The sequence below is a fragment of the Calidris pugnax genome, unplaced genomic scaffold, assembly GCF_001431845.1.
Source record: "Calidris pugnax isolate Ruff unplaced genomic scaffold, ASM143184v1 scaffold198, whole genome shotgun sequence".
Lineage (NCBI taxonomy): Eukaryota > Metazoa > Chordata > Aves > Charadriiformes > Scolopacidae > Calidris > Calidris pugnax.
This window is the reverse complement of record NW_015090925.1, coordinates 1472036-1484310: the sequence shown is the minus strand read 5'-3', so window position 1 is coordinate 1484310 and position 12275 is coordinate 1472036. Positions and strand designations below refer to the sequence as shown.

Genomic DNA, 12275 nt, shown 5'->3' with positions numbered 1-12275 from the left:
TAGAGAAGGAGAGGAAGAACAAGCGCGTGGTCCTGTTTTCAGCAGGCTGTGTCCATCCTCCTGGCCCGGGCAGCGTGGAACAGATCCACAGCAGCTGACGTGGGGAGCAAGAGACAAAACGGTATCATAAGGTTTTACCTGTCCCCTCTCCTTCAAGCACTTGGAGTCTGTGGTATGTAAGACTAAAAGCTATTCCACTATGTCAACACTACTACTAACATTAAATAGCTAAATTGCAACTTTCTATCTTACCAAATATATGTAAAAATGTACTTTGCAGACATTCCACCAAAGAACAGTAGGCCCCAAATAACATACATAATCACTTCACAGTATCTTGCCTTAAGACAAAGTGCCCTACATAAGAAACCATATCTAAAAAACCACGCAAACTTGACAGAAAATCCTTTCTTAGTAGGAGGACATTTAAACTAACCTGTGGGAGAGCTTAGTGCATGTGGAAGTGGGGTATTGGCTTAAGCAAAGCAGAGCGCGGGCTGCTGTGCCAGCTCTCACCTCCCTGCCAAAGCAAGTTCTGCTGGACTGCTAACGTCACTCTCCAGAAACAAGGAGAGGCTGCCTCTCCTCCCCCGAGGAGGGGCTTTGTATTTTTAATTTTCTGCGGTTATAGGGCTAGAAGAGTGCTGCAAAACGGAGGAAAGCCTTCATCTGGGTCCTTGAGAGAAGTGCAGTAGAAATTCCTCAGCTCTGTCATTTTTGAAGTGGACTAAGGAAACTTGTGTCAGTTACTGCTCTGGCCAGAGATAAATGTAGTACAAAGTAGCAGTGTAGTATTAAGCTCTGATGATTGTGTGTCAGTTACTGCTCTGGCCAGAGATAAATGTAGTACAAAGTAGCAGTGTAGTATTAAGCTCTGACTTAATTTTCTTTACAACCACTAGTTTGTTTAACAGTGCTAAATATCATTATATCTACCGCTACATAGGTACAGGGGGGACTAGCTGTTAACTAATGAGCTTGTTCACTACAGATCTACAAGCCAATTCAAAACATTCATTTTGAGTGCTCTGGAAACACATCAGTATAAGAGGTCTTCTGACATTTTTATCAAGTTTTTCCCCTTCTTGACTAACAGATTAGTCATCAACAGAAAACAGGTTATCAGCGTGTCCAGTGTCACGGCTGAGAGGAGAGGGACTTGTACTTAGCTCTGTGTTCATCTATTTCTTCCTTTGTTTTTCTGATGCAGCTAAAAATTTCCTTGAAGAGTGCTTTATATTCAGGAAGAGCATTTGTGGGAGAGTCACTTAGCTCCACATTTGTGAATTCTTGATTACTAGCTGAAAGATCATACTGGATATTCCCCACGTTTAGGTCTTTGGAATACTGCTTCAGCGTTTGTACGGCCTTGTGTTTCAAAGAATCTTCATCCATTTGACACTTCTTCAACAGTTCCTCATACTTCACTTTCAAAGCATTATACTGAGCATCAACTTCATTAAGTACAGAGATTCCACGCTGCTTCACAGCTTCAGCTCTCCTAATACACGTTTCTTCATGGCCCCTCAGGATGTCTCCACCTGCAGCACTGCTCAGGAACGTTTCACTGCTGCTCCGTTTCAGTGCCTTCTTCTCCAGCTCTGATACAGTCAGAAGTCCATCATCTGCTGGGCTCTGACCAAGCTCCCTTTCTAAAGATTCCTTGAATGAAATGAAAAAGGATTCTGGCACCAATTTCTCTGCATTATGAAATGTGTTTTCAGACTGAAGTATTTGTCGCATTTCAGCTACTTCCACTTCCAGCTCCTCTGCACGAGCCCGATACAAGTCGATATCAACAAGCCTCTGTTCAAGGTCACGGTTTTCTTTTAGCATAAGACTATATTCCTCTTCCATCGTTACCCTTTTCTCTTTTTCTAGGTTAAGTTGGGCTTGCAGAACTGTAACTGCCTTTTTTAAGTTCTCATTTTCTTCTTCTAGAGGACTTAACTGACTATCCATTGAAGTAATCTTTTCTGCAAACACATGATCATAAACAAAATACCTGCAGAAAAAAAAATTAATATTATCAAATGTAGGAAGTACAGCTGACCACACCTCCTCAAGTTTTCCTGTCCTGGGTAGCTGATGACAGATTTAAACTGTGTGCTAACATGCCTCACAGTATACACAGCAGCCATTGATGGACCTATCAGCCCATTTAATAATCAGAACAGAGTTTGTCGATATTTATATGCCATCAAATCAAGCCTCTCACCTTAAGCAGAATGGCAGTTCATCAGTTTCAAGTTACAGACAAGCTTATTGAATAACTAGACCTACAATTTAAGTTTAAATAAACATTGCCTCCACACATCATGCAATTATTTTCTGACACTCAGATTTTTTTTCTGCAGCACTCCACCCTTGTAACTTTCATCACTGCTGGTTGTGGAAACAAGCTTCAAAATTGACAAGGCAATTCTGTAGGCTGGAATTTACACAAGCTTTTGGCAGTTTGAAGGAACCCACTTATCTTTTGACTTGACAAGAAATAACTTCTTTTTGGATATACAGATTTATTCTACAGTCCTACCTCCATGTAGTGCTGGAGCCCAGACACAAAAGCCTGTTCTGCCTGTCTGTGCAGGTGCTGCACTTACGAAATTACCTTCTAGGACTGAAGCTAGTTTGAGCTTTCACCCCAGCTGACTGTCCTGATGGGCAAACTAACACAGCTCAGCTGGGCAGAACTGCTCTAAATTAAAAAAGCAGCCCAGAGCTCCAGGCACCATTTTGCCAGCTTAAGTATCATTTGAGCTTAAGTTAAGGAAAGCTCTTGCAGGAATCCTGCCTGCCTTGAAAATATTCACAGACATCCATGTAAACGGTAAGTTACAGAAAATATTTTGCATTTAGGATGTTTGTTTCTCAGATTTTTATCTGACTGAAAAAAAAAAAAAGTAGGATGTAAATTGCTCTACGCTTTCTAGGCTACCATTTTATATGGTTAGAGACTTTGGGAGAGAATCTTTCAAGACAAAAAGCGGAACCTGCAGCTCATCACCCACAAAGAGCAGTGTGGTCTAGAAGTATGCCAGAAGCAGTGGCAACACCACACGGTGCAGGACTGCGCAGATATTTTTCCTAGTTGTGACCGTTAGATGTTTTTCTGCTAGCTTGACATCTGTGCTCGGGCCTTAGGTTTTAAAGCTTTGCTTAAAATAATTTCTGCATTCTCTTTGCTATGCAAGGTAAAAAGTCTTACTGGCGAAGGTCATAGAGCTCCTTCAAACATGAGAAACTGTGCATTGATCTTGGCTGGTCAGATCTCTCATGGCTCATCCGGCCTCGTCCAGACTTTTTCAATTCTTCTACTTGCCGCTGCAGGTCATCTATGTGTGTTTGCAGATTTTCAATAGTCTCTGTCAAGCTAAAAGGTGAAGGGCTGCTGTTAAAACATTTGAGCATTTAGTCAAGGACACAGAAATTTCCCATCCCCTCACATTGTAGTTTCTTCTCTGCAGGCTGCTCTTTGGTCCCAAAAGACCTTTAAATTAAACTATCCTTTCAATTTAACAGTATTGTAGAACTCCACTAGACAGAGACAACCACCCAAGAGCTACACAAATAGACTTGGACTGCTGTTTTTCATATTATCAACTGGGGGCAAGCAAGGGGGGATTTAGTAAAAGTTTGTTACCTTAATATCTTTTGTTGTGAAGCCCTGCTTTCTGCAACAAGTTTTTGATTAGTGTCTTCAAGTTCTCTTGCTGTGACATCCAGCTGTTCATAGACTTTTGCATGCTGATCATTCATCTGACGCAAAAGGTCCACTTGCTTTGTGAGGTACTGCAAGACAGTATTGCTGTTACTAGATTACACTTGACACAATGATAGGACTAGTATTCTGCATTTTAATTCACATTCATAGAAAAAAACCCAACTACTAAATTTCAGAAATGTAGATTCCAGTGGTTGCCTTGGAAAGCGTTCAGTTGAAAAGGCACTATCGGAAACTCAGTTTGCCTTTGTCCTGGAGGATCAGCAGCCTTTTACCCAGAGGAGCTGGGTTCTCCTTTATTGGTGTTTGTCTGTCCGTGCTGCAGGTGGCTTTTGCAGCACTCAGGCTGTTGGGGTTGGATTTGCTGTACTGCAGCCATCACCAACAGAGCCTGGAACCCAGACTTCAACATAGCCCTTAACTACCCACTCACTCTTCCTAAAAGTTGCAGTGGGCTCCAACAGAAATATTCTAACAGCACTGACCCAACAATCTTTTTAGCATTAAAGCTGAAATATCAGGTAGCACTACCCATAATTTCTTTTCAGCTGACCTAAGTTTTTCCAGTCTGAAGCAGCATCCTGTTCAGCAGAACAGAATTTTGGTTGTGGTCAGACTTAAGACAGTATGTGGACTATTATGTGTCAGGAAGTATAATCAAACTATTGAGTTTAATCTTTAATTACTCCAGTTACTATAATCCCAAACAAAGGTCTCCACATGATGTATTCTCATTTTAACCTCCTTTAATTTTCCAATTTACGATATAGACTGTTAAGGTAATTGAATAATGTCAGAAAGCTTGGAATTCTCAGTCTAAGAGCAGTTAACAATCACCTAAGGCTCTTAATACAAGTGTCTTATATTGTCCCACGCAGGATAGGACTGATCCAGTATTAAAAAATCTACACGAGAATTTGCATCAAACAGACTTGAACAAGAAAACTAACCCTTTAAATCTCAAATACTTTGTTCTTACATAGAATTTATTTCTTACAATACACTGTGTATTACTACATGCTACTTACTGAAAAGTAAACTTCAAGTAGGAATATCCAGCAGTCTTCTAGGCAGAATTACTTTCTTTACATAGGCCTGTTACATACTCAAAACTTCTAATATTCTACTTAACCTTTTACCTCATTAAAAGATTGGTGGGTTTACATTTTAGGCAATTTAAGAACGCATAATAAGTTAATCTAGGACTAGTAACTGCTACATACAGACTTCTAGAAGATAAACTTGATAGCCGTTGGCTAGTTCCTTTTGTAGCCTGTGTGCACATGACAGAGGATTTACACAAAAATAGTATGTGGATTAGCAGCAGAATCTCAATGTGACCTAGTTCAGATTAACTTTCTCTATTGGTTTTTCTCGGAAGGAGCTGGAGATCTTCAAACTTCCTTCAGCAATATGACCATGGCTAAACACAGAAGCCAAGGCTTTTGGGGGCAGAATTAGATGTTACTGTCTATTACAATGGGCTTTGGCAGAAGTTTTGGATGAACGGAAGAGCTGAAGCACTGTTTTCTCCACCTTGTATCTCCAGTATCTTGAGTGCTGGTGTTAAGTTGGCCTGGTATAACCAGGCCACCAAAATGAAGTATAGATGTGGTAATAAATACTTTAGATTTTACTTGCACTGCTAGACTTTTACCTCCCCTGTAACTGACCAGCTAACAAACAGCAGTCAAGACTTCTTACATTCTACCACAGGATTAAAGGAGAGAGTGACTATTTCTGATGCTGAGCACTGATAAGAGATTCAGACAGGAATTACGTTGCCCTTTCAATCCAGCATTTATTACATCTACAATGACTAGTTAGTGGCACACGTGTCAGCACAGAGGTCAGATACAATGATCCAAGGCTATAAAACGCTTAATATGTTAGCATTTAATATATTAGATGTAATCTTAAGCATCCCAAAGCCTTTGACCCTTCCTTTTCAGTGCTGACAAGGTAGTACTGTATTTCAGATTGATTTCTTACCCACTTCTAGATTTTTCCTACCCATATGGTGCAAATTAATAGGAAAAAAACCCCAAAGATTTACACTGATATACTGCACTGAGAAAGCTAGTCAAAAACGCAGCAGAGTAGCTGCAGGAAGAGCTGAAAGATCACCTTTAGGTTACAGAGACAAGCACTTGAAAAGTAGGAAAAATCATAGAGACTAGATATGCCACTTGCACATGTATCCTGTGTACTGGGGTATCCTGCGTTGCCACAAAAGACAGGTATGAGAAGATAGGTATGAAAATAACTGACTGAACTGCTTTTACCAGCTAAAAAGTACTGCACCTTGCATATGCTAGTTTTATTGCCATTTGTTTCAGTGAATTCCTTTAACAATTCCTTCTGCCAGTAAGCTAATATATTCAGCTCCTCTGTCTTGAGGTTCTCTGGCTATTTGAAGGGGTTCATTTGATTTTCCATTTTCTACCAGAAATCCAGATGCAAGAGATATTTCTTTGGAGAAATAAATATTTTGAGTTGCTATAACACTCTTGAACTGCACAGGGAAAAGACGACAGGTGGTAGAACTGAGAACATACATAGCATGTTACTACAGCAGGTATGAATTCAGAATCATAGAATCATCTAGGTTGGAAAAGACCCTTGAGGTCATTGAGTGCAACCATCTACCCTACTCTACAAAGTTCTTCCCAACACCATATCCCTACTTTAAAGACACCTATATATCTGTAAGCGTTAAGCTTAGGATTCTTTAAGTTACCTGTTACCACTACAGTGTTTTAAGTCTTTAAGTTGCAGCTTACAAAATTCACACACCGTCCATAAGTGTGCAAGTACTGCCTGCACAAAGGAACTCAGATTTGGTAAGTCTAGTGTGTAGTGGTCACAGCCTGTTGCCTGCGATTCAGAACCAAACTGAAAAGCTGACTGCCTTTCCAGTATGTTGTCAGTCAGCAAAGTACTGAATATTTAATAATTTCATTATTATAGACCATGCATTGTTCTCTAACACCTGAAAAAAATTAATTATGCTGACAAGTAGTCAAGAACTGCAAGAATACAGACAATATTATTAAAAAATATTGCCAAAAATGGCCATGCTTTCCACTGAATAACACTAATATGAGTGTTTTTGAAAGGGTGGTTATGACTTTTTCCCCCTGGAAAATACAGAACAAAATATCAACTATATCCTACATACATGTAGATACTATTTAAGTGTTTGGCTTTGCTGTTTTGGGGGTTGGTTGGGTTTTCTGTTGTGGTTTGGTTTGGTTTTAATTGAAATAGACTTTAGCTCCCTTTACCACAGCTCAGTTTAGTAGAAGCATATTTCCTCAGATTTTACTTAAGTCTCTCTCCTGCATTTACCAGCATTTAAATTTCCGTGCTGTAACCACTAACAGCTATAATTTATAATATAATCATTTATTAATTTCTTTACCGTCATATAATTTAATGGCAAGATCAGCAAAGCTTAGCAATAACATAACTGAAGTAATTTCTCTGTATAAAAAGAAAAAAACCAGTCATTTTTCATTAAACAAGTCAAATCCAACATGAAGTTTAATGGCACAAAGCTTCCAGCAATCAGACAAACAGTTCTATGATAAGCCTATACGAGTTCTTAAATTCTCAAAGCAGCAGAAGCGGTTAAAGGTTGTTCAGTATTGTTCTTTGAACTGTCCATCAGGTGTCAAGAAATTCAGATTTCTACTTATGTGCTATTATGTTGTCAATGAAGGTGCTTTAACACTTGGATCCCTTAAATATTTACCTCTATCTCCTGCAGTTGCTCTTGATTTGTTGCATACATTTGCTGTAAAGATTCTTCTAGTTCAGTGTTACGGTCCAACAGCGTCTTCCCAAGCTCAGCAGCAAGGTGAAGATCTAAACAAAGAAATCATGTTGCACATAAGTTATAGAGCAAATAATACAAATTCATTTTAAAGCATTTTAATCAAATACTTGAGTTGTTTTTTATTGATGTTGTAACTGCTTTAAATTATTTCCAGTATTCAAAAAGAAAGTTAGCTTACACATAAGTAGAACATTCATATACCATCTATAATACAAGTTTAAGTCAGTCCTGAAACCTAGAAGATACTCTTATTTCATGAAGCATCCTTAGTTCCTCCTTTGGTCCATCAGCCACATCCAGCTGCCTTCTCGTCACTTTCCACATCTGCCCAGCACCACACCAGCATCTCCCCCCAAGGTGTCTGTTAGCTGCACCTCACCACGTTTACAGCACTCACATGGGAAGAATAAGCATAAAAGACCTGTAAATGTTCATCCTGTTTTTCTGTCAGGTTCTCACATCAGACCAGAACCAGGCCAAAGCTGGCTGCGCTCTGCTTTGCTGTTCTTCCCCATTACCCCTTCAACAAGCAGCTCAGGTCATACAGGATTAAAGTGCTAAATGAAAGTTTCAGATGCTTTTTATGGTGAAACAATAATATCAAAAGACATAAAACTGAGAAAGAAATGTAGCTGTTCTGCTTTTCAGGCTCATAAACCTAGGAGACAAGAATTGGTTCACGTGCTCCAAAACGTCATTTTAAATGTCATTTGTTCTCAGGCACTTAATCTCAATTTCTTTTCAGTCATCCTCAATCACCTCCAGGGTACAGTGACTGTAGTTGTTTCAAATTAAGAAATAAGTCATCTGAACATTCAGTTCCTTTCTAGAGGGGAACTTGATATCTGTTTAACAGCATCAGTCATGCTAGATATTCTATAGTATTATGTTTAAAGGCATGAGTAATTTAAAAGCTAACACAATGAAATAAATCTTGGTGTTATTGCTAAAATTGCAATTACTAGGTGCAGGGTATTACATGTTAAGAATCCAACATATTTCTAAAAATCTCTGATTTTTCCACCTCTTTCCCATCACCTGGGCCACGACCAGGTCATCTCCTGCATGCACGCATGCAATACAATCTTGTTAACTTTCACATAGAACATGGCTATTGGCAGAGACAGAAGAAAAGTCAAGAACAACTTAGATTCACTTCAAGAAGACTTAAATCAATATACAAGAGACATGTATTGCATCATCGATAGTTGTATCTAAATGAGAAAACACATTCCATTTTCATTTGATTAAGATGCCCTTGTTTTAACGTGTTACTGTACCTCTTTTCTGCCCTTTCCCAATTATCTTATCTGCTCGTGAGTGTAAGGGTTAGAACACTGTTCCAAGACTGTTATGTGCTAACCTTCAGTTTGGCAGCCTGTCCAAAATGACTATTCCATCTACAGACATAAGCCAAAGACCACATACAGACTTACAAGGACAAGTGAGTGGGAGCATCTGTCTATTAAGTTGTAGATGTCCAATTCTGGCAAAACCACTGCTGTGGTATTCTTTACACATTATTTACAACTATGGTGCATTGTTTCCTACCTTAAGGTCAGATTCTTAGAATACATGCTGCAAAAATTACTTAAAACAAATCACACTGCATGGGAGTTCTTCAGAGTTTCCAAAGATGTATGACTAGGGGCCACATGGCATCCTGATCTGTACTTAGGAGCTCATCCTCACACAGCTTTTTCTTTGTAACACCACTTGTTAAGAAACACAGCCAGTTCTAGAGCTGAGGTTTGAAGTATTTACATAAGGAAACCTTAAGCCATCCTGCTCAAGTTTTTCCCACTTTGAAACAGAGATACTACATTTTTTACCCATGGGCAGAATAACTTCCAGTCAAACACCAAGCTCAATCACATTACAGAATACTGTAGTCTTCAAATCCAGTGAATTTATCATCCTATGTGAAACGGAGTCCTGATTCAAAAGTTCTCACACAACACAAATCTTTACTAGGAGCCACAATCTTTAAAGCTAGTCAGCACTACTGGCATCACTTAAGGCAAAGACTAAATAGTCCATTCTTTTATTTAAATACAGTAAGAGCTTTAGAGAGGATTTAGGATTATGTTAAAGACGTAATGCGTAACAGAATTACTTGCTGCCATCTCCCTTCCCAAAGTGAAAGTTTGTTTTGATGTTTAAGTACATTTAGGAGTTGATAGTTTCATTCTAAAATGCCCTCTCATCTACTACATCAAGTAGTACATACCACACACTACTTGGAATACAACGCGATTAATAGAATTCATGTCATTATACTTACATGCTCATTTTGTTCTTTAGAATGGCTGAGTTACTATGGGAGAAGCATGCTATTTTATAACTAAGGCAATTTGTTTCTGAGGGGTAGAAGACAAGTGGAAGAGCTCAGGAACATGCAGTAAAACCCTGACTCCTACCCCTAGAGAAAGCAAGAACTGAAACAATTTCACCTCTTCTAAGATTGAGAATTTGCTTTGCACCTATTTTTCTACATTGTTAAGTACCTATAAGCCTTTTATAGAGCAAATTTTAAGAGTGAGATGTGCAATATATATGTTTTCCAGATACAGAACGAAAACAGTTAATTTAGATTTCTCTTAGTTACTGTTACAATACTGCATTTTCGGTTGTAAATTTATGTAAAGTTAACAGCTAAGTTCTGCCATGGACACACATTTTTCCTTTTCACCATGAAGATGTAAGCAGAGAGGTTTTTAATAATGCAAACTGCGTAAGTGCAGATCTTAAGATCTTTGTTTTAGTACATCTCATCAGTTGTACTGGTGTTTAACAGCTGTCAGAAATCTCTAAACCAAAACAAGGCTTCAGTGATAGGTCTTCTGTGATGTTAAACAGCTCTCACCAGCACTTCACAATCTGACAGTGTGACTATAATTGAGAAAAATATAAAAACAGTACCAAAATCCTTCTACTCTACTTTTTCGTAAACCCACCTAATAAAATGATTCGGAGAATTTTCAATCTAAAAATAAGCCTGTTTTTTTTTCTCCCAACAACAAAAGGCATTAGTAGTGCAATCTATATAAGTAAGCCTGGTTGAAGTTTATTTAATTATAAAATTAAACTCTTTTTTTTTTAACTTAGCTTCATACTTCCTGCTCCATGTTCAGATTACACTCTGTTCTGTTACAGTGAGTAACAGCAAGATGTAAAAAGAGCAGTCATACAAAAGAATTCTTTTTCAAAGGTCAGCATACTGCAGCAAAACATGGATGTTGCAGAAGGAAGGACGGCTGTTCTCCTCCTTAGAAAGAATTCCATGAGCATTCTGTTTTCATGAACAGCATGCCAGAAAAGCGCATCGCTATCATCAAAGCAAGTTTTTGGTGTATATGAAGACCATCAGTGTTTTTCCAAAGCCCAACCAAATTAAATTTCAAAGACTGGCTGACAAGGACTACAGGCTTGTTTCAGGGTGCTTCCTCATGTTTTACAACCTAGGTTCTCTCATAAACCTACCCCTCAGTTTTTAAATAAGCACTGATTGTTTGGGTTGTGAAAAGTTTCAAGAGACCTTGACAAGCAATCTTACTTCTCTGTTTACATACGTTGGTATTGCTTAGTCTTAGGAGAAGGAAGGGTATCTTTCAGGCTCTGGGAATAAAAGTGCTACAGGAACATTAAAGAAAAACCCATTTCTGTAAAGAATTTATTTTTGTTTCAACTTGCCCATCAGTTTATTTTCCTCCTTTCCCTTTTGGCAAGGCTATCATTACTTCTGTTTAGGCTTGTAAAGAGATAATGCCCTAGAGCCTTGAAAACATCTAGTTCAAGAAAGGGGTACTTAAATACAGCCATTTTATATTCATATATTTTTATATGTTATAAAATATATTTTAGATTTTATATTCAAAGCATACAATTAGAGACACCTATTCCTGTCTCAAAAAAAAAAAAGCTTCTGCTGTCAGATGCCTGATATCAGTATGAAAACAGCATAGCTAGAAAGAGCTTTCAAAAGTACCTTTGTTAATACGCTTTATAGTGAGGTAGCACCCACCAATCCCAGGAATTAGTGTACTTCAATGTAAAAGCACAAGACTGGAGTAGGTTTGCAGGAAGCCACTTCACAGCTTTGAGGTGGCCTTTTAAAACAAACTCGGGATTTATAACAAAAAGCAGGACTAAGTCAATACCAGTTGTAGATTTCACTAAACTCTTAAGGAAATTGCACATTCTTTCCGTATCGTGTCTGTAGAAGACTCTTGGTCCAATTTTACTTGGTGTATTCCTGTGACTCCTTCCTTATCTGTGAAATACCTTTTACCTCTTGCACGTAGTGTTTAAGACCTATTGACAGGATGACATACAGGAGCTAGATACGTATAATTCTGATACGCAGCGAAGTTATTCGTATATTTTAAGATGAAATCTTAGGAAGTTTTTAACAGCGGACCTGCACCTAACCAAGCACAGCCGCACTGACAGCTCCGCGGCTGTAAGCCCTCACAGACCGGCTCCGCGGGGCTCCGCGCACCCCGCCCGCCGCCCCCCCTCATGACGCCCTCTCAAGGTGCGATTTCCCGGGGATCCGCTCCCCGCCCGCCCCCCTCTCCGCGGGTCCCGGGCACGGCTGGGTTGTGCTGCGGGAGCCCCTTCCCTCAGACAAAGGCGGCTGCAGTCCTCAGCAGTAGCAGCGGAGCCTCCGCCTGCGCCCACGGCGGCGGGAAGCGCGGCCCTGAGGGG

At 39.3% G+C, this 12275-nt stretch overlaps 1 protein-coding gene across 1 annotated transcript; it reads right to left on the bottom strand.

Moving 5' to 3' along the window:
• Positions 1–818: 818 nt before the first annotated feature.
• On the bottom strand, positions 819–12088 carry CDR2 (cerebellar degeneration related protein 2). Its single transcript, XM_014951360.1, has 5 exons — positions 12016–12088; positions 7482–7594; positions 3644–3792; positions 3209–3373; positions 819–2005 (listed from the first exon to the last, which is right to left on the bottom strand). The coding sequence occupies exons 1-5, from the start codon at positions 12086–12088 to the stop codon at positions 1138–1140; spliced, it is 1368 nt and encodes a 455-aa protein (XP_014806846.1). The 3' UTR covers positions 819–1137.
• Between the last annotated feature and the right edge of the window lie 187 nt (positions 12089–12275).